At 39.4% G+C, this 23,005-nt stretch overlaps 1 protein-coding gene across 8 annotated transcripts in view; it reads right to left on the bottom strand.

Annotated features, from left to right (window-relative positions):
• The window catches only part of PARD3 (par-3 family cell polarity regulator), a 470,841-nt gene that overhangs the window by 319,154 nt on the left and 128,682 nt on the right, over window positions 1–23,005 (bottom strand). For all 8 annotated transcript variants that reach the window (XM_063452628.1, XM_063452633.1, XM_063452636.1 and 5 more), the window contains exon 3: window positions 17,374–17,554. In XM_063452628.1, coding sequence (XP_063308698.1) covers window positions 17,374–17,554 — 181 coding nt within the window. The remainder of the gene's footprint in view (window positions 1–17,373; window positions 17,555–23,005) is intronic.

The following is a 23,005-nucleotide window of genomic DNA, read 5'->3' on the forward strand; positions in this document are numbered from 1 at the left end:
GACCATCAATATATTTGCTATTTTGCTACTAGAATAACAGATGAATTTTTATTCCCTATTAAGTGGCATCAAGTGAATGCGTAATTAAAGGCAAACACCAGACATCTAGAGCACTTTAGCTTGCTGAAGTGCCTTATGTGTGAACAGTTTTTCTTCTTTTTAACAGATTTTAATAGAAATGTACACTTTTATAAATTAACCTTGTTACACCACCCTATCTGAAAACAGGTCGTGTTACTTCCTGTTTGTTTAGCTCAGTGGAGCAACACTCAAGAGGCAGCAATTGCTCAGAGCACCTGCCTTGCAAAGACTTCTCATTGCGCTGCATTGGGGGCTTGGGGCGTCTGTGATTGGACAGACACAAAGTTTGGATGGTGTTAGTAGGGGGGTTGTAAAGGCTGCATGCAGGAGAACTGCAACTTTTGTAAACGCTTTTCTTATTAACCCACAATAAAAAAAAAATGCAAACTTAAATGTATGTTTTTGTTTTTTTTAATTGGGAGTATACCTATTACACAACCCTTTTTAGATATTTTATTTGGGCAGTGGAATGTCCCTTTAATTAAACAAGAATTGTTCTATTTTGCTATCCAAAACCTGTCTGAACATCACGGGAACTGTAATTCGCAAACATCTGCTGTGAAAAGATTAGCCATCCACGATCCTCGCAATCCAATAGCAATATTAACAAATGAAGGTATTTGCATGAAAACTTTTCCACAGGTCAATTTTCCACCCTAGCTCCATTTCAGTTCATGACAAGTTAATCTGCTGTACGCTAATTAATGCGTAAATGTCTTTCTGTGTACTCGGATGAAGTTTTTATCGAAATTCTTGGTGTCTCACATTTCAGAGATTCCAAGAGGAAAACAGTGGAAAAGAAATTAAGGGAGATATCAAAGAAAGGATCTTTAATTATTAAACCCCGAGAAGCAGCACGTGGGAATAAGGCAATGTCGCTGATTCCTGAATGAAGGCTAATTACGTTTGATGTCTGTGCTTTCTTTGAAGAGCGGATAAAACGGCGATGAACTCTAAATCACAAGGTTTCAAATTCTCCGAGGCACTAATGCTCTGTAAATATTGATTTGACTCTGAATGTAAAATGGGTTTTGAATAAACCCCCTTGCAATGTTAATTAGCATTAGCTAAAGTTGTGTGTGTGTTTTTGTTTATTCAGTCAAAACTTCCAATTGCCAGCTTCTGTTATAAATTCATGGAAAAAAAAAAAAAATGCTTGTTTTATTTGAGCTTTACTTGGGTGGGTTGTCTGTCAGACAGAATTCGTAAAGAAGTTCTGTGTCTTGCGGAGATTTTTTGCAAAGAACCCCAAGCGGACATGTCTAACTGCAAGGTGAGGCCCAGAGATGGGTAAGGGGCTTCTTACTCATCTCCCTTTTTTTTTAGCGATACCAGGTCAAAATTCTCTCCAGCACATGGTGGCTTCCAGTTTTGGCTGACACTATTTCAGCATTCCCCCATCATTCCATCTGCTGGAAGTACCGGTGTTGGGTTGTCTATGGATCATTGGGAGGCAGACACATTTTTAGACCAAGACACTGGTAACTGTAAGAGTTTAATGAGACTGCAAAATAAGATGACAGCTCGAGATGTTAAAATTACTAGAGGTTCCACTGATAAAACAAACAGTGACATAAAGAGAGAGTAGAGAAGTAATGACATGGGTATTCTTCAGCAGGAATACAAATTTGCAGTCCAAACTAAGCCAGGCCTAACAGTTACTTGCCAATGCAAGCATTACGGCATCACCAGGTGTGAAACCCTACTTGCCATAGCTGAATTTTCACTTGCCAATGGCTAGTGTAAGGACATTTTAAACTCTCTTCTACACTACAGCTGCATGGTTCACATATCTGTATCAGATAGTCTATGTGAACGTCTCAATGAATGATTTAAGGGCAGATCTTTCTTTAGAAAATGATTAGTCTCACATTTTCGGTTAAATGGCTGCTACAATTGTGATTATAGTCCATACATAAATCTGAAATCCATTTCCTGAGAATGATTTTATATGACAGTGCTGCATTGGAAGCAGTGATAATCTAACTGTCTGATGATGCTGAAAATGAAGAAAGCATAAAAAAAAAAAAAAAAAAAAAAAAAATGTGACCTGGGAATGGGATACAGGTGCTCCTTTGATGGGGAGAGGGACAGGTTGTTTTAAAACTAGCCACCAGAGGCAGTGGTTCAATTAAAAATGACAAATCTTCCACTTACCGATTAGAAAATGATCCCTTACCTTACAATACATTATGCAACAAGAGTAAGTCTATTCAGCTTTTCCCTTTTTCAAACCTTTCTACCAGCTTTTAAAAATTACCTAAATAAAGGTATAGCAGTTGCATTTTTTTTATGCTTGGCCCCAATTTATGTTTCTGAATATTTTTTTTCCCATCATCACATAATGTATATTGTAGAAATAATAGGTTATAGTTTTTCTTGAAGAAAAACTAAAATAAATAAAACCGAACAAGATATTGTGTGGCAAACAACATGGTGATAGAACAAGGATATCAAAATAAAAAATAGAATCAGATTTAAGACTGCATCGCTTCCAATATGATCTTGACATGGTTATCTCTTTATTAAGGCCACAATGCAATTGAAGTCTCATTTCCTGTAAAAGCCTTTGTAGTGCATATAATGTATGTAATTATATCTGGTTTACTAAGCAAACAGAGCCAAGAGCCCTTTATAAAATGATATTCCATACATGCCAGTCACTTTGTCCCTGAACTCACAAATGGTAAAGCCTTTAAAATTGCACCAGTAATAACGTAGGTAATACAGGCGGCCAGATCACTTATTCCCTCAATGAACTGCCCTCGCAATCTAATAGGTCACAAGATAAATATGGAAAGAGAGGCATGAACACAGCCAAATGTGTATCTGGAAACAGACTAAAAGGGAAGCGTAGCCATTGATCACCCTCCGACGTTTCCATCTCTGTGCTAAGTGTGATCTAAAGTGCAGAACAGATAATGGTACAAGAAACGTCACAGCCAAAAGCTCATTAGAAGTCCACTTCTATACTGTCATTTCAAAGTGAGGCGTGCTGCAATGCATGAGAGAAATGAAGGAACTGAGAACTTTCTGGTCTGCATTTTAGATCACAGATTTGATTTTCCAATAAAGGAACTATTGTAGCACTATGGCAACATGGTCTTATGCAGAGCAAGTCTTTATAATAGAGAGAACTAGGCAAAGGTGAAACACAGCTGAGAATGTATCGGCTTTCTCATCCAAGAGAACAAAACAATGATTCTCTACAGATTCTCGCTCAGCCATTGCAAGTTCTGTAAAGGGACTGACAATCTCTATAAACAGATTCTTACACACATCTGAAAAGATGGACTCGGGCAGGAGGAGGAAACCTTCAGCACGTTAGATTTTATGGACTACATGTCCCATAGTGCTTTGCCAGCATTATAGCTAGCAGTAAGAGCAATTTGGGAGATGTAATCCACAACGTCTGGAGTGCCGAAGATAGCCTACTCCTGGACAGGGCTCCATCAACCTCCTAATATTAAGAGGCAAGTCACAGGTTTGTGGCAGATGGTCATTTTTTGGGAGCATTTCTTTTAATGACTAGAAATTACATTATTAACATCATATTACCATAGTGAAGCACATTACATTCAGATAATTATCTGAAAAGAGAACCCCTTACAATGGGGGAAAGTGTAGTTAGGTACACAAAATACTACCTGTCTGATTTATAATTTGGTCATACTATATAAAAGAGCAGAAAATGTTAGGACATTATACTATGAGGAACACTATCTAAACTTGTTGAGTTGTGCCATCGTAGAGAATCATTACATCCTATGCCGCAGGTGCCTATGGTCCCCACTGCTCCTCTCTATGACGAGCATTAGATTGGACAGTAATCCTGGAGTCACACCTCCAGAATGACAACATGCTAGAAGGAGCGGGTGGCAGCACAGAGTGAGACTCAGCTGGAGAAAAGGTGAGTAAAGGAATTTATTTTTATATTACAGCGCACACAGGGGAAGGGCCTGTAACTAGGTAAGGAACAGGGTAATCCATGAATCCTGGACTGTTAGGAGGTACATGAGGACTGTGGTGGCAACCCCTGCTATAGTGTATTCCTAACACTATAGAATCCCTTTAATATATTTTTAAGGCCCAATAGCTGCGGAACCCTACTCTCAATACATCTTACTTCCTATTTCTAGTAAGTATTATAAAGCACATGGTGCTGCTAGGCATTCAATGAACATTGGATACTGTGCCCACATTCTATGACCCATTTAAGTATTCACTTTTTAGGCATTCTAAGGTGATGCTTGGTTGGGGAAATAAGTGAAACAAAAACATGCAAAATAAATGGGAGCATTCCATGGTTTTCAATAGTAGCAGAGCAAACAAACCCCCCTTTCCAGATCAGTTACAAGTGACTTGAGGTTAGTCACTGGATGAATTTTACTGGATATTTTTGATATCGTGTGGCCTGTAGATTTCTGCTCCTTTGGTTGGAGAAGATATGTACAGGACAAGGGAAAAATGAAGAAAGGTGAATAATAGAATACCGTAATAATAAAATAAAAAAAGAATGATAAGTTTCTAAGTCAAATACTGAAAATGACTAGACAGAACTCCAACTTTGGGCTTTTTGTTTTTGTTTATTTGCTTTATTTATTTTAATGTGTATAGACCAAAGATAACTTGCAATTAAGATATCATTCACCTTTTCCTTACCGAAAAGCAAGTTGTCTGCAAACATTTAAAACCAGTACCCAGAGCTTGTGCTGACAGGTACAAGAGGGATATAACAGCTTATATTTATATGTTTTGCTATTTAATGGGGAAAAAAAATAAAGTAAAATCAAAATTCAAGAGTAGCCTCAGGCAGACTGGAGACGTGTGATTTAAAACAACCCACAGAGAGAAGGAGGACGAGTACATCATGGAGTATCGCACAAAGGAACCTTCAGGTTTTTAAGTGATTGTGTAATGTTTGTATTTTCTGCATACTGGAATTGTGATGAAATCTGATTATATATTGTATTTTTCATCCTGTACAATGTCAAGGTTGAAAGATTAAAAACGGCTGCAAAAGCAGAGAATGGACTAATTTGGCTTGTTTCTTCTTTCAGAGCGCACAGGAAAGGCCAAATCTATTTTTTATTCTTATTAGAGAGTCTCCTTTTTCTCAATTCGTGTAAGTAGTGGCAAGCCTTGATGCACTTGCCATTAATATGCACAGTAGTTTCAGCCATGTATTTTCATGAAGGAAATTACTACGAAAGCAGAACAATACATCCTACAGTATACTGCTGGCCATTCATTTATGCTATGGTATGTTCTTATCCTTCTCAAAAAATGAGAGGGGTTACTACTGGTTTTAGAGGTTTCAACTACTTGTTGACCTGGAAAGCACACTGCAGAACTGGCAAATCCCTCCAATGAAAGCAGCATGGCTCGTCCCTTTAATGTTATCACAAAGCTGTGGAGTCTCCAGAATTTTGAAAAGTGAATAAAACACATGATTTGTAACTCAGTTTAACCCCTTAAGGACCAAACTATGTCACACATATCATGTGTCCTTAAGGGGTTAAAATAATGGGAAATAGATGGGCTTGAAGTGTTAAAGGGATTAGAGTAGTATGCGAGCTGCTGGTATGGGAATACAACAGTATCTAAAAACTAAACTAGGAAATATATATTTAGACTCAGGAGTTGTTCAAATAAGATTGTGTAATATATAATAATGAAGAGGGTGCCAGTAAATTAAACATACGGTAGTAAATAATATAGATTTTTGCTAGTTGCATATACTTGCATTTGAAGTCCAAATGAGTGGCCAGAGTCTATCCATATATATGTATAGGCGCTAACACGTAAAGCTGCAGTCTTACTTTATTTTGACGTGTAACCAGTAATCATGTACTGCATTCCTAGTTTCTAACCATATTCTGACCGTTTTTGACAATTCCAAAGAACGTTTTTTAGAGATTCATTTGCCAACATTATGTTTATTCATGGGGCAGATAATGGCTTTATCCGCATGGCAAGCTGTGGTTAGACCATTACTAAACAGGGAGAATTGAGTTTGCCCATTACTGGAATATTGGAGAATGTCATCTGAGTGATTAACATTTCTGGAAATCTATCTAAAGCCATTTAGGGAGGGATCACTTATTCCTGGATCTTTGAGTTTACTTAATTTACAAACAAACGTTTAAACAGGTCAAAAGGCTCCACCTTCAACTTATCTCATGCTGCTCTGAATATTAAAAATATTTGACAGAAAAAATATTGTTTGTATATTGATATGAACAAAAAGACAGGTGGGTGTAAGTGTGTCCTGGAAATTTGTCAATTGGTTATATTTGTACACGATTTGGGACATTGGAGGAAATATATCATAGAAGACTGCAGTTTGATACCAAGATATTATCTTCATTTTATGGAGTCTAAAGACTGGGAAGAATTATGTCTGGTCTGTTTATACACCCAGAATCACAAAGTAGAAAAACAAACATGGGAAAGTACCAAAATAGAAATGTGGAGCTTTCACATTTCGGAAAAGTAAATTAATAAAAATAAAGAAAAAATATAAAACAAAGCCTCTGATAATTTTAACGCAACGCCACTGAGGAAAGTGGGTGACTGGCTATTTTATATTTGTTTCCATTTTTGTGTGTGCGTAATATTTTGAAGCAATCAGTACTGTGGTGTTTCTATTCAGATGGACGAAACAGCGTGGGCTCCACAATGAGAAGTGATTGCCCAACTCCGGGAAGGGAGGCCAAGAAAAGAAATGGAAAACGCTATTTTTGGCACCTGCAAAGCGGATTAAACCCCTTCTGGAGATCACAGCAGCTAACAAGATTTTTATCAACTGATTGCAGTTGACACCAGTGAACAGTATACACAGCCAAAATATTCTTTGCCAAAGATCTGCATTATACAGCATGGGCACTTGGAATGGAGACTCGCTGATACAAAACTTCATTACAAGCTGATTAAAATAGAACTAAAAGGAAAACGAGTAGCATAGCAACTTGTATAATCCAGCTTTCCATACAGCATCTCCTAGAGAAACTGCACACACATCAATATATGCAAAAATAGAAACTAACCCACCCTACCAAATGCTTTTAAAACAGAAACAATCTGAGGTTCTGTTTTAGAATCATGTTGCCAGACAACTACATAGATTATAATAAATACATCTCAGGTGGATTCTTGCACAAAACTAAAATTACGTCAACGTGTGGGTTTTTACCAAATGTCGCAGGTTCATAGTGCAGCATTTTATTCAGAATACATTCCTGGAAGTAGCACATCATACAGACAGAGTATATAATAATAATAATATCTTCAGATAATCTCCCTTTACACACAGGCTATGTGTTGCTGTTGTGTTTACTATCTACACTGGAAGGCTATTCCACATATCTTTTGCCTGTGAGAAAAATGGTCCTTGGAAGGGTTCGACGAAGAGGCTTCTAGTGTGAAACATGCTTGCAGTAACCGCCCTTTTTATTTCATGTCAGCCTAACCAAATAGAGCTATTTCACTTTCAATATTGAATACAGTACTTTTCACCACTTTTGTTGGATAGGTCAAACACGTTTATACCAAACAGTGGGTCTGCAACCTGTTCCAAATGATTATGCAAATTCTATTTAAGTTTCACAAAGATTAAATATTTTGTTTTTTTAGTTTAACTCATGGATGGCATTGGTTCTCAGGGCTCTTTTGATCACTGAAAACAATCTCGGACACCTGTGATAATTAGATTGCCAGGTGAGCTCAATTTAAGGAAAAACTACTAAAGGAGGGTGTTCCACATTATTAAGCAGAGCACCATTTTCATGCAATATGGGGAAGAAAAAGGATCTCTCTGCTGCCGAAAAGAGTGAAATAGTTCAATGCCTTGGACGAGGTATGAAAACATTAGATATTTCACGAAAACTTGATCATCGCACTATTAAAGGACCACTATAGGCACCCAGACCACTTCAGCTTAATGAAGTGGTCTGGGTGCCTGGTCCAGCTAGGTTTAACCCTTTTTTCCATAAACATAGCAGTTTCAGAGAAACTGCTATGTTTACACTAGGGTTAATCCAGCCTCTAGTGGCTGTCTCACTGACAGCCGCTAGAGGCGCTTCCGTGCTTCTCACTGTGATTTTCATAGTGAGAAGACGCCAGCGTCCATAGGAAAGCATTGTGAATGCTTTCCTATGAGACTGGCTGAATGCGCGCGCGGCTTCTGCCGCGCATGCGCATTCAGCCGAGGAGGAGGAGAGTCCCCCGCCCGGCGCTGGAGAAAGAGGTACGTTTAACCCCTTCCTCCCCCTAGAGCCCGGCGGGAGGGGGACCCTGAGGGTGGGGGCACCCTCAGGGCACTATAGTGCCAGGAAAACTAGTATGTTTTCCTGGCACTAAAGTGGTCCTTTAAGAGATTTGTGGCTGATTCAGAGCACAGACGGGTTTGTACAGTTAAAGGCACATTGAAGAAGATTTCTGCCAGATCCATGCATCGGATCAAGAGAGCAGCTGCTAAAATACCATTACATAGCAGCAAACAGATATTTGAAGCTGCTGGTGCCTCTGGAGTCCCACGGACACCAAGGTGTAGAGTCTTCCAGAGTCTTGCAAATGTGCATAAACCTTCTATTCGGCCACCACTAACGAATGCTCACAAGCAGAAACGGCTTTTCAAACAGTCTTGTTCACTGATGAGTGCCGTGCAACCCTGGATGGTCCAGATGGACGGAGTAGTGGATGGTTGGTGGACGGCCACCCTGTTCCAACAAGGCTGCGACGTCAGCAAGGCAGTGGTGGCCGGAATCATGGGAAGAGAGCTGGTCGGCCCCCTTAGGGTCCCCAAAAGTGTAAAGATGACTTCTGACTGACCACTTTCTTCCCTGGTACAGAAGGAAGAACTATGCTTTCCGTAATAAAATCAGCTTCATGCATGACAATGCACCATCTCATGCTGCAAAGAATACCTCTGCATCAATGGCTGCTATGGGGATAAAAGGAGAGAAAGTCATGGTGTGGCCTCCATCCTCCCCTGACCTCAATCCTATTGAGAACCTTTGGAGCATCCCCAAGCAAAAGGTCTATGAGGGTGGGAGGCAGTTTACATCCAAACAGCAGCTCTGGGAGGCTATTCTGACATCTTGCAAACAAATTCAAGCAGAAACTGTCCGAAAACTCACAAGTTCAATGGATGCAAGACTTGTGAAGCTGCTATCAAATAAGGGGTCCTATGTTAAAATGTAACGTGACCTGTTAAAATGTTTAAAAAGTTAAAATGTTCTTATAAGTTTGATTGAAATAGCTTTTGATTTCAGTAAATATGCTGCAAACACAACACATGACAATTTTCAGTTCTTTACAACCTATAAAGTGTTTTGAAACTTACTGTGCGTAATAATTTGGAACAGTGCATTGGAAGTTTTTTAAGGTATAACACAAAATACTGTTATCATTAGGAGGTTTCTTCAATAAAATTTGAATTGTACTCTTAATAGTTGATAACATGAGAATTATGCTGACTGTTATCTACATCAATTATTAAGGTAAATGAGAAAAATATAATTTGCATAATAATTTGGAACAGGGTGTATAACTGGCCTGTTGATAAATTAGTACCTGCATCCTAGTAAACGACTATACAAAACTAATATTAATCATCAAGTTATTCTACTACCTGAAACCAGGGTGTGGAGTTGGAGGCGTTTCCGGGTGATTTTGTTTTTTTTACACAGGCATATACAGTAAATTGTAATAGAATTATTATATATAATATAAGGATAAATCGAGGAGTCGGAATCCAATGTTTTGTGTACTGCTCTCTCCAGGTCTGCCTGAAACACAACAGTCCTTAATGTTTGTTGGTGTAGGCCCAAGTTATATACAAGGTATTGACATGATGACTCAATATTCAATTAAAAAATACATTAGTGACCCATTTATTCAGTCTTTACTCCAGTGATAAATGGGCCTCCACTGTACTGGGAAATATATTGCCATTACAGCAGCTACCTGTGCTCTAAAAATGATGATCAGCCTAAACAAATGTGGAACTAATTTTGAGTGCCAGCTTGGGAATTTGGAACCACAATGCCCCAGACAATACCAATACAACCAATTCTTATGCTTATCATTTCAGCCATGCATTTAGTTTATCTTTGCTGCTCATAATGCAGATGCAAATAACAAGATGATCATTGTACCTCTTCCATGTTTTTACAGGAAACTGCCAAGAGACAGCCGAACACAAGGAGCCGGTAGCCTCCTGGAGATATAGGTCTGAATGCCACTAATCTGTCGCTCAATAGAGGGATTACAACAGAGCTGTGATGTATAGGAGATGAAATATTAAACTATCACGTCAATGTGCCATTTTAGGTAGAACGAGGCAAAAAGATGACTTTTTTCTTAAACCTCCTTTAAAACAAAGCTCGGCATTCATACGATGCGGCTGTACATGGCGATAACGTCAGCAGCAAGTTTATACTTGCATTATATTCTGAAGAGCTAGGGCCGTTTTTGTTTACTTTAGGCTGTCTAAAAAAGATGTATTTCATCAAATCTTCCCGCTTTGTAAGTGTATTCATCGGACTACAGAATGCATTTGAACTCTAAAGACTCAATAGTAATAAACAGCAATAAAAGGAACGTTTTCGTGAGACCGTCCAAGAAAAAAGAAGAAAATATATAGCAGTTTTACTGTGATTTGTTTTCTTTTTCTTCTTTAAAGGACTTCGAAGTCATTACTAGGAAATAAACACTTTGAGTAGCAGACTGTATACCCGCTGTTGGACTGCCTGTGCCTGACATCCTGTCTGATCTGCCAAATTGCTCATTAGGTATGGCAATTTTCACCTGCGCCTCTCATTCATATTTCAGTGGGGAATGAACATCAGCTTGCTTTAGCAGTCATCAGCTGTGAGATACCTACCTAGACCCAGAAATAAAATACATCAACATCTAGTTATAGACAAAAATACAGTGGGGACACCGGGAGAGTGAAAGACTTGCAAATCTAAATCGGGATAATTCCACCAACAAGAGAATTACCTTTTGTAAACACTAACATCCCAAATTGTGGAAACACATGTATGCAGAAATGTTAACTAGAAAGGCACTGATTACATCAGATTCGGTTTGCAATTGCCATTCAGTTGCTCCCATCACACAAAAACGAAATATCATAACATTCTAGCATTTTGGGAATAATGTTATTCGCCAAATTCCACACAATGATAACATTGTATTTCTAGTGGATAGTAAATACATTTGTAAACACAGATCTGCACCAAACAAGTCATAAGACTTGCTTTTCCAAAGAAATCTCACATTTTCCGGGCTCTTATTACTGCAAGGGATTCTGGGTGGGAATATCCAAATGAGTTCAACAAAGTACCACCTCTTTGCCTCATTTAGATCAAATGTGTTCTTTGGTGAACACATTTGCTTATGCCAACCCAGAGTCCACCATGCCCTAGCTAATTTTCACTTAACATGGGATCCTGAGTTGATTTTATTTAACTTCCATAAAACGCTCTGTTTAGGTTTGAGAGTCACATCCTTTCCACCCTCTCTCCCGCTACCTCCTCCCCTTTCCTTACAGGTACGGTATATTCTTCCTTGCTTTGCTTCTTCGATTTGTCCTCTTCCCATTTTTTGCACATTTAGTTTGAGAATGTATTTTTTGATGTGCAACCTAATGTGGCTAGATGTTCCTACAGATAATGTGGATATGCTCTCAGTTACAGTAAATTCACATTTCTATCATTAAAGGGACACTACAGTCAACAGAACAACTACAGCTTATTGTAATTGTTCTGGTGAGTAGAATCATTCCCTTCAGACTTTTTGCAGTAAACACTGTTTTTTTCAGAGAAAATGCAGTGTTTACATTACATTCTAGTTATAACTCCACTGAGCAATCCTTAGATGGCTGCTAGAGGTGCTTCCTGGGGCAGTGCTGCAGTGTGACTGACATTCAGTGAGTCCACCCGATGCATAGAGACACTGAACTTTCCTCATAGAGATGCATTTATTCAATGCATCTCTATGAGGAGATGCTGATTGGCCAGGGTAGTCTTTGGCTCCGTGCCTTGCTCCCCTGCCCCACGCCCTTGGCAATCTCAGCCAATCCAATGCTTTTACCACTTCTGGTGATGTCAGACAAGGTGGCAGAACAGGAGCAGAGCCAGCAGAAGCATACTGTAATATAGGTAAAATGTTACTATATTTAAGGGAGTAAGAGAGGGCTAGGAATACATGTTTGTATTTCCTTTAAAAGAACACTCCAGAATGGAGCAAAGCCAATACAATATACCTTGGACACGACTGCTATCAAACCATAGAACTCCAGGCAAACCAAGCTTGTATAATAGAGAAGAGTGGTGCACAGAATACCGTGATTTAGTGAATCCTTCTCCATTAACCCCTTAAGGACCAAACTTCTGGAATAAAAGGGAATCATGACATGTCACACATGTCGTGTGTCCTTAAGGGGTTAAAAAAAAAGCCGTTGACTTGTGGTAATTTACTATAAAATAATTACATTAACCATTTAAAAACCAAAAAGAAGGCATCGCGCAACAAACCGTTAATCTGGGCTGACAGAATTAAGCACAGAAAAACACTCTGGTAGGTCTGCTTGAAGGGCAGTTTCTGTATTATTAAGAAAATAAAGATTCACAAATGGTCTGCAAGTCGTCTCTACAATTGAATTATGTTTGTTACGTAAATGACTTCTTAATGTCATTCATACTGTTGCTATATGCCATGCCAAATTAGTCTGGGGCTTCATAAAGAAAAGACAAAGACATGTTAACATTTTGAAAGGAAAGTGAACACAGTATAACCTTGGTACAGAAAATGACTGAATTACAACTCACACAATGCTCAGTCAGCATTTCAAGATATATACTACACAAACATCTTCAGTGCAAAGGGAAGCTATCACTGTTACAGGACATCCAACACCATGATAGATAGACAGACATTTCAATCCATTAATGCTGTAATGCAGACTCAAAGAGTAACTGTCAATTATCTGATTAATAGTTCCTCAATCCTTCATCTTAGAAAATCCCAATGATAAATCCATGTGTGAGCATACTAGCAGTAGTAATATAATGTGTGTAGGGTGGGTGACATATTGGTCTTATTTTCAATCCGATGTTAACTTATACGTTTTTATCTCCTGCTCTGTAAATTCAACTTTAGTCACAAGACAGCCACTAGAGGGACCTCCGTAACGGATGTTTCCCACAGCATGCACATTAGGTCTCCCTCGCCGGCTGGGGAGGAGCGTGGGCAGTGCTGAGCCAGCGCCAAGTGTTTTCCTAGCACTTTAGTTTCCCTTTAAACATAATGTGCAATAAAGTTTAAACATTAGACCTCACTTTACAGTATTTAGGAAGGCTGTGACTGGGATGTACCAACAATGTAATTTAACTCCTAAATTACTGAGAATTGAGCAGTAAGACTGCATAATCTATACACAAAAAAGGCTTCATTAAGCTAAAGTTGGTTTGATGCCTATAGTGTCCCTTTAAATGAGGACTAAGTTCTTTAACCAGTATTTTAAAGGGACACTATAGTCACCAGAACAGCTACAGCTGATTGAATTTGTTCTGGTGAGTAGAACAATTACTTTCAGGCTTTTTGCTGTAAACACTGTCTTTTCAGAGAAAATGCAGTGTTTACATTACAGCCTAGTGATAACTTCACTGGCCACTCCTTAGATGGCTGTTGGAGATCCTTCCTGGGTCATGGCTGCCTAAAATGCATCCAAATATTCAGTGTCTCCTCCCTCTGCATGCAGACACTGAACTTTCCTCATAAAGATTCATTGATTCAATTCATCTCTATGAGGAGATGCTGATTGGCCAGGGCTGTGTTTGAATCATGCTGGCTCTGCCCCTGATCTGCCTCTTTGTCAGTCTCAGCCAATCCTATAGGGGAAGCATTGTGATTGGATCAGGCTACCACTTCTGATGATGTCAGCAGACTGCTTGTTTTTTTTAGGCAAACAGCATGCAGATCTACAGCTTCTGGCTTGAATACAGTAAGATGTTGCTATATTTATGGAGGCATGACGGGCCCAGGGGGGATAGATGGTGGTTTTAACACTATAGGGTCAGGAATACATTTTTGTGTTCCTGACCCTATAGTGATCATTTAAGGATAGAATATAGCACATCTCTAAATTACCAAAACTAAGTTTGTGTTTACTAACTTTTATCTTTAATAAAAGAACAGCATATTAATAATAAAGCAAAACACACAAAAACACATTAGTGCCTCTTTAATAATGTTCTTCAGACTTCCACAAGGCAGAGGATTCCTTACAATCCTTGTAGAATACACAAGGTTAATTAACATCTCACTGAGAGCTGCTGTGACATCTCAAGTTTTAAACTATTTTGGACTCATCTGTGCTAGACACAAGGGACCGACATGAAAACGGATTCCCAAGAACAAGAATCTCTGGTTGTTTATTGCAGAGCATTTCCCGATACGGATATGAATTGTTTATTGAGAGGAATCCCAAGTTCATTCCTCCCAATTATATAATCCTGTTAGGACAGGGGAGAAAAGGAGGGGTATTGAAATGTACTTTCAGAATAGGTCAAACGGCACAACTATATTTGAAGCAATTAAAAACTATAACATCTTTTAAAGATTCTTTTTATTTATTTTTATTTTTAAATCTGTCACAAAAAAGGAAACTTTTAATTAGATAGTAAAGAACTATTCTTATATAATATGTGCAGCTTTTTTTACTGTGTGTCGTTTGCCTTTTTTTTTTTTTTTTTTGGAGGGACTTGTTTTTTACAATTATTTATTCCCCCTTGCTTCTTAATGCAATAAAAACACAAACTGCACGATGACAAATACCAATTAGTTTAAGTTATGCTAAAAAACAAACAAAAAACATGGGTATATTTCCAATGATGAAGGTTCAAATGTTTGATCAGTTGTGGGATAATTATCAAATTAAGGCTACAGGAATGTGTGTTGATGCAGCCTTATTGGACTATGAATAATGTCACGTTTAGGATAAAATTACTTATAAATAGATGTAATCACTGATGACACAAATAAAAATTAGATCACTGTTTACACAACACAACACAAATATGGAGACTATTTGTAACCTGCAATTATAGCACAAACTACCGCAGCTGCACACTGCTACAGGAGATTATAATTACATTGAAAAGGTGGGTGGCAGGAGACAATTACCCAGCGTACAATGTGCGCAATGTCTAATGCTTTGGAAAGGTGTAATTCACGTGCATCAGTAACTAAACCATTGGAGATGTATTCACTAAACAAAGTTGTGGCGAGATGAAAGAAAAAACTACTGGACACAGAAGTAACATGAACGACATAGAACAAAAAAAGTTAAACAAGTTTTTCTTTAATTAAAGTGTTTTTCTAAAACTCTTTCCCCTCTATTAACCGATAGACAGCAAGCAAAAAAATCTCAAAAAAAGTTCACAGCTGACACCAGAACTGTTCAAATTGCATCATCCTGCTGCTGTGGGTAACAATGTAGCAAGATTCTCTTCCTATGAACATTCAGGGTATTACAGCTCTAGTGTATACATTTTAACATACAGTCTGAACTTTCTACTAATAGTGAAATGCATTAGGCGAATTTAAGTGGACTTCATAATATAAAGTCCATGCGTAATATAATCTGATTCATTCTACGCCGTTTATTTACTGTGTAATTGCTTAACCACACTATGTTTTCCCTTAAAATCCAAATATATATATATTTTTCCTTTCATCTGAATGAAAGTTTTTATTTATTGATTCTTCTTTTTTCCATTTTAATGCTAAAAAGTCATATTTGTCTAAGATAGCACAGTTGAAAAAATAACTATTGATCAATAAAATTACTTTTATTTTCCATTTGCCATTTCAGATTTACAAAAAGGTTAGGTAAAGAACCAAAACTACTACATGTCACTGTAGTGGTTATGGTGCTACTAGGCTATGGGTATCTTCACCTATTATGCAGTCAAGCCTTGTGATCAGTTTGACCAAAACCATGGGTTGCCAAGGCACCAACAACCCAGCCTCAACTGGCCATGTTACTAATGTAGAAATTTCACTTCATGTACCACAACAGCATGCAGTGTTTATATTGCTTAAATGAGTCTATCCATGGCAAAGAAACATTTAGACCATCACAAATATCTTGGGTCGATGCTCCTATAAATTTATGAGCAGTACCAGTTTCATAGATTGAAGTAGCTTAACCCCTTAATGACACATGACATGTGTGACATGTCATAATTCCCTTTTATTCCAGAAGTTTGGTCCTTAAGGGGTTAAATGAAAACTCCAGTGCCAGGAAAACAATCTGTTTTCCAGGCACTGCAGGTTCCCTCTCCCTCCCACCCCCCAATCCCCAGTTGCTGAAGGGGTGAAAATACAGAGGCAGACCGGAGCACCATTAACCCCGCGATCGCCACGATCTGGGGTTAACTTTAGTAAATGACGGAAATTTTCCATCAACGGTCCTTAACCGAAGGACAAGGTTGACGGAAAATTTCCGTCCGCGGTCGGGAAGGGGTTAATAGTAGCAATAAACTTTAAAGGAACACTTTAGTCACCAGAACAACTACAGCTTATTGTAATTGTTCTGTTGAGTATAGTCACGCCTTTCAGGCTTTTTACAATAAACACTTTTTTTTTCAGAGAAAAGGCAATGTTTATATTACAGCCTAGGGATACCTCCACCAGCCACTCCTCAGATGGCTGCTGGAGGTGCTTCCTGGGGCAGTGCTGAACATTGTGACTGACATTCAATGTCTCCGCCCTCTGCATGCAAACACTGAACATTCCCCATAGAGATGCATTGATTCAATTCATCTCTATGAGTATTGTTGACTGTCCAGGGCTGTGTTTGGCTTGTGTTGGCTCTGCCCCTGATCTGCCTCCTTCACAAACTCAGCCAATCCAATGCTTTCCTATAGGACTGGCTCAGAACACCACTTCTGATTATATCAGCCAAACAGGCAGATCAGGGGCAGAGCCAGCAGCAGCAGACTAAATAAAATGTATGATTTTACTATATTTAGGGGAGGGCAAGATGGTGATTTTAACACTATAAGGTCAGGAATACATGTTTGTGTTCCTGACCCCATGGTATTAGTTTAATTTACTCTTCCGCAACGACAATGCTCACTAAATTGCAATAAGTACATGTGATACACCGCTATGTTCATACAGTGGAAAATATTGTACAGTATGTGACATAACTTTACAGCTCCAATAGGAAGACGCACTCGTTGACATGCAAGAAAAAAAAGAAAACGCTCTTACTTGCTCTTAGGACAGACGGTGTGACTTCAATCTCACTCGTAGCTTGATATGGTTGGAAGGCAGACATGCTATTGGTTCCAAGTTCACTGCCAAATATTTCAGGGCTCTGGGTGCCAGTCGAACTAGCGCTGGTACCGTCCCCTCCATGATGTGGATCTTGCTCATCATATATAACGACAAGCTGTTAATAAAAACAAAACATTTATATTATTTAGAATCTCTTAAAGGCAAAAGTGAGAAGCAAAAAATTATGCAGTCAACTTTACATACCCTATATGCATTAACAAATACATTGAGGTCTTTAAAGAAGATGAAATGTTTTGCATATCTTAAAGTAAATGAAAATTTAATGTTAGACATCATAAGGAAGTGTAATATTTAGCATTACATTTTATTTGGTACAGCCCCATATCAATTGGAAAAAATGCAATTTCGATTCCTGCCTATACCAGATCGCTTTATTGAATGGCGTTTAAATCAAAGCATGGACTACATCGGCGATTTGGATCAAAATATTGAAATGAGCGGCAACTAGTACAGTAAGGAAGGGTCTAAGAGTGGAAAACAGTCAATTTAAACTACATTTAAACTAGTGGGGGGAAAAAAATCAATTTAAACTGGTTGCAACAGTTTATTGATGATTTGCTAATTATTGTACTCTTAATGCTGGAGCCTGCAAACTCGGGATGTGATTTTATACAAATATATTAATGGAATACAGCCAGTAGGACCTGGGTGATCATCAGGTAGCACTCACACTGCGGTGCATTGGGACTAAAAGTGGGGGGACTCTGAGTAGTAGTGAATCATGGTAGTTTTAGGTCTACAACTGATGATCTGCATGTTGAATACACTGATTTCTAGAATACTGTACTAGCAATCTAAACTTTCTGCCCTTCTAAAAATTAAACATATTAAACTCCACTGTGCATAACGTCTTCCAGTCCAGAAATATTTTGAAATTCAGCAAACAGTCCTGCCAATGTCCATTGCCCAATCTTTTTAAATTAAGTTATTTTGTGCCCGGACAAGTAGATTGTGCTACCATATTAGTCCTTTGGACAAGTAGATTTGTTTAAAACATTACTCATGATATTATCCCCCTCCCCACATGAACTTCAAATTCCATAATCTTTAACAAGAGACTGTATCATTGGAATAATTGCTGTGTCACATACACTAAGTCCTCGAATGACAGAAAGCAGCTGGACAGCGAAACCAGTCAAAATTGCTGTAATGTGATCATTTTTTTCTTGTAAGTTCAATAAAATGGCAAGACAAAGACCAGTTCGGAAACAAGATGTGTGTGACTGTGTCATAAGCCGTATTGTTTGTGGTTGCGGGTCGCATACCAGGACAAAATGAAAATTCTGAAACGGGTTTTCCAGACCCAATCCAATCTGAAGCCACAAACAAATACTTCATTAGAAAAAAAAAAATGCTAAAAGATCACAATACTACATTAAAAAGAGGAGCATTCGGGGGGCGGAGCCAGGGACTGATCCCGACAAGACGCACATTCTGCTAGCTCCCGCTGAAAACTAACTCTAACCGACAAAAAAGGCAAAATCACGCTAAAAAAACAACCTGAAAACAACACCGATTGAACCAGGGCGACGAGAGGAACAAGCTGATGCCCTTCTTCCAGCCCACGAGAACCGGTAAGGCCAAACGCAAAACTCAGGCCTACCGCCAGCCCACACTCCACACCCTGGAGACTTACCTCGACGGCATCTGGGGACATAACGAGCCAAGAGAGGAAAGGGGGAACCCTGCGATACCCGCGGACACTTCAACAACAATGTCACGCCGCTCTCAGAAAGGCCGGCAGAACTCCCCAGCAGAACAACCCGGCATCGGGGAACTGCTGCAACGCAAGGCTCCACCTAAAATGGCGGCGGAGGAGCCCTCCACTGCACTAACACGGCCCACGCTGTCAACCTCACCACGGACAACCTCTGATCCAACGACGCAGCCTCAACCCACTGACCAGCCACAGGCAGCACCAACACCTAAGATGCAGCCTGCACCTTCACCCCTATCACAAGCGGCCACAACAGAAGGGACACAACGGGTCATACTCCCAACCCTTCAAGAATCCGCCACGGAAACTGGGGAACACACCCTGGCCACGAAACAGGACGTCCAAATATGGATGCAGGCACTCCAGGATTTCATTACCGCGGACATAAGCACCATAAAGACAGAGGTACGGCAAAACACAACCAGGGTAAATACACTGGAGGAGAACGTAGCACAAATCACGGGTGACATGTCCCACCTACAAAAATCCTTGCATGACCTACAAACGACCCAACAGGCGCTGGCAGCGCAGATATCCGCCCAGGGGGACCACCTACGCCGCACCCATATCAAACTCCGAGGGGTACCCGCTACAATCCCCCAAGCCGAAATACCTCACTACATCAGGAGGCTCCTGAACACGATATTACCACCCCAAGCTGCCCGAAAAATCACCTTACAGGGCACTTACCGCCTACCACCTGGGCCCAACTCGCCTCCCACGGGAGCAAGAGACGTCATCATCTGCTGCACCACGACGCAAGATAAAATAACCATACTAACGGCAGTAAAAGGCAAGACACCCTTGAACTTTGAAAATGCCCAATTACTTTTTTTCCAGGACCTGACAAGGGCAACTCTACAATGGAGGAGAACAATGCACACACTAACCAGCCGCCTGAGGGCAACAGGAGTGCAGTATCGCTGGGGGGCACCCAGGGTCCTGACATTCACGCACAATGACAACACCTACAAGGTCACGTCGGAGACGGACATACCTGCTATACTGGCTACGCTAGGACTCACAGAGACACACAGGAATACGGAAGGCCCGTCTCAGATGGGGGACCCTGCCACGGCGTCCTCCTTTATACCTCGACCCTCGGGGAGTTCACACACAACTCCCTGACGCAAACCTGTACCCCATAGCCGGATTAATGAGAACTCAGCCGCCTACACCACGGACATGGTCCGATAGGTCCTAACGGACTCTTGATTTGCAACTGTTTTTTGCGACTGTATTATGTACAATTTTTCATTTTTCCTTTGTATTTGATTTGTTTTCCCGTTCACACACTTGTTTATGTCGGTTTATACCTCTTAGAATGCAACCGGGCCCACCAGCCCACATTTAGCCTCAGAAGGGACACGCAGAGTACAACACTCACCCTTCCCCCCCCCCCGCCAACCCCTTGGTTAGGGGTACCTACCAACGCGTACCACAACACCACAACGCACATCACATAGCAACCCGTGGTAACCAGACACGATCTAGACTAGACTATAGCACCTACCCTGCTCATCACGAACCTGCATTATGCCAGAATAACCAAGAGATGAGCTAGGGCACATAACAGAACTGAACCTAAACGCAGCTAGGCAAACGACATGGGTGCACAATCCTACACTAGGGACCACACCAGTAACGTAACCTGTTTGAAAAAGTTGAAAATGTGTGCAGACTCAAATGACGAACCACTAACCCGTTTTTCTTTATGTATGTAACACCATCGTAGTCACTGTAATGCAAGTAATCTTACCATGCACCATTAAAATAAAGAATTAAAAAAAAAAAAAAAAAGAGGAGCATTCATATTTGATGGTGACATTTGTTATTCTACATTATATGCCGACATTGGGTCACGGGAATCCTAGAGTTCTGGTCAATCCTCCAGAACTTTGCAAAAACCAGAGAGACTAAACCCACTGAGTCCTGGCACCATAACCACTACAATAAGCTTTAGTTGTGACCATTTAAATATTTGCATTAAATGTCAGGCTGTGCTAGAGAAATAGTTCTTTAATAAAAAAATAAAAAAAAAATACATAAAAAAAAAAAAACACTATTTATATAATTCTTTAAAAAGTGCTACTAATAGCAAAATGTAGTCCTTTAAATCTGCCAATTCATCCAAAGCAATAAATGGTCTTTAAATAAATCCATGTTTATGTCTTCTCTCCATAGACCAATTATTCTGTATTTTTCATTAGGAGTATAGAGCTGATTGGAGACAACACCACATATACATCATGAATATGTGACATATCCGTGTGAGGCAGGAGAATAAAATTGCATACACAACGGATGATACAGACTACACTCTCTGTCACACATTGCTCCAGTGAAAATTCCGCTTTATAAGCGGCTCACCCAATTTTTGAGGGGTACTGTCCGCATATCTCACTAGACCATCAATGCAAGGTACCCACAATCTCACAAGACCGATTATGTTGTAGGCCGAATGCGTGAGGCCCATAATAGGCAAATATTCTAATATTGTGTGTGCTCACAAATTTACACCTGGCAAAAAAAGAAGGTTTACACAGACACTAATATGCAAAAATAGATAAAAGTCCAAAATTCAATATTTGCTAAGCCTCTCCATTACAGAGCCAAATAGAATATTAATTCATACAATAAATCCACACAATGGAATATGGAAACTATGTTTAAATTATTATTTTTTTGTAATACATATCAGCATTGCGTAATGCATTGGCATATAAAAACACAGTAATAAAAGACTGGTTCTGCTTAACGGTATATAGATAATTTTTTACATAAAGTCTGAACTTTTCCATATAAAGTCCAAGCTTTAGGAAAACAGTTTATAGGCCGGTTATCTATATCGGATTGTGGGAAAAGATTAGATAAATGTAAGCATGCCTAAATAATTATTCATTACTTTACAAATTAATAGCGCATTTCCAAGTGTGAAATGATATCTGGCAATTTTCCAGGAAAACGGCATGAACTGGGGATCCTGCAAGCTCTCTCAGGTTCTGGTATGTATCCTGAATTTCACCGTGCTGTGATACATGTGAAAGACTAAATACCCCCTGCTCTTGGGCGGAGGCTAAAACATGCCACTTGCACATAATGGATAACAGAACAAGATAAATACCCTGACAGGCTTCCCAAACTGTTAACACATGCTTTTCATCCGTGCCATGTGAATGAAAATGGCAACAAAACATGTTCACAGCCAACAGCAAAGCTGCAGCTACACAAACACAAAAAGACAAATGATATAAAATCTTACTAAGAATTGTAATGACTGAATAGAAAAGTTACAATGTTGATCTGAGTACAGCTCATGGTCTGATGAGTAAGTCAGTGGCTACAAAGAAATATCAGATAAGTGACGCCAAAACGGAAGAACCAGTTGGCTGGTTTGAAGGACCATTTGTTTTTATTTGGCAAGAAACACTCCATCTTACTTACCATATCTATAAACACATCGCTCTGTGACACGTTTCACTCGCGTTCAGAGCAGATTTCATGGCTCTCGTAACAGACACTGTGCAAAGCTTTCATGATGAAGCAAAGCACAGATGCTTGGGTTGGAAGAAAAAAAAAAGAAATACAAAGGAAAAAACCAAGAAGCCTCATGTGGTTCTAGTTGCAATAAAAGAGAAAGCACATTGATGAAGATTTCAAACGGCTTCAAAAAGTGAGGGGGAGATGGGCGAGATAATTAAAAGGTTGGATAAGAATATTTTTGTGCCTGGTCTACTGGTCCCTGTACTCTGCTCAGGAATAGCATTTTTTTGTTTTTAATCTTCTTTTAGGCTTTATATTGGCGCTGATAGACACATATCCATAGTC

The sequence above is a fragment of the Pelobates fuscus genome, chromosome 4, assembly GCF_036172605.1.
Source record: "Pelobates fuscus isolate aPelFus1 chromosome 4, aPelFus1.pri, whole genome shotgun sequence".
Classification (NCBI taxonomy): Eukaryota; Metazoa; Chordata; class Amphibia; order Anura; family Pelobatidae; genus Pelobates; species Pelobates fuscus.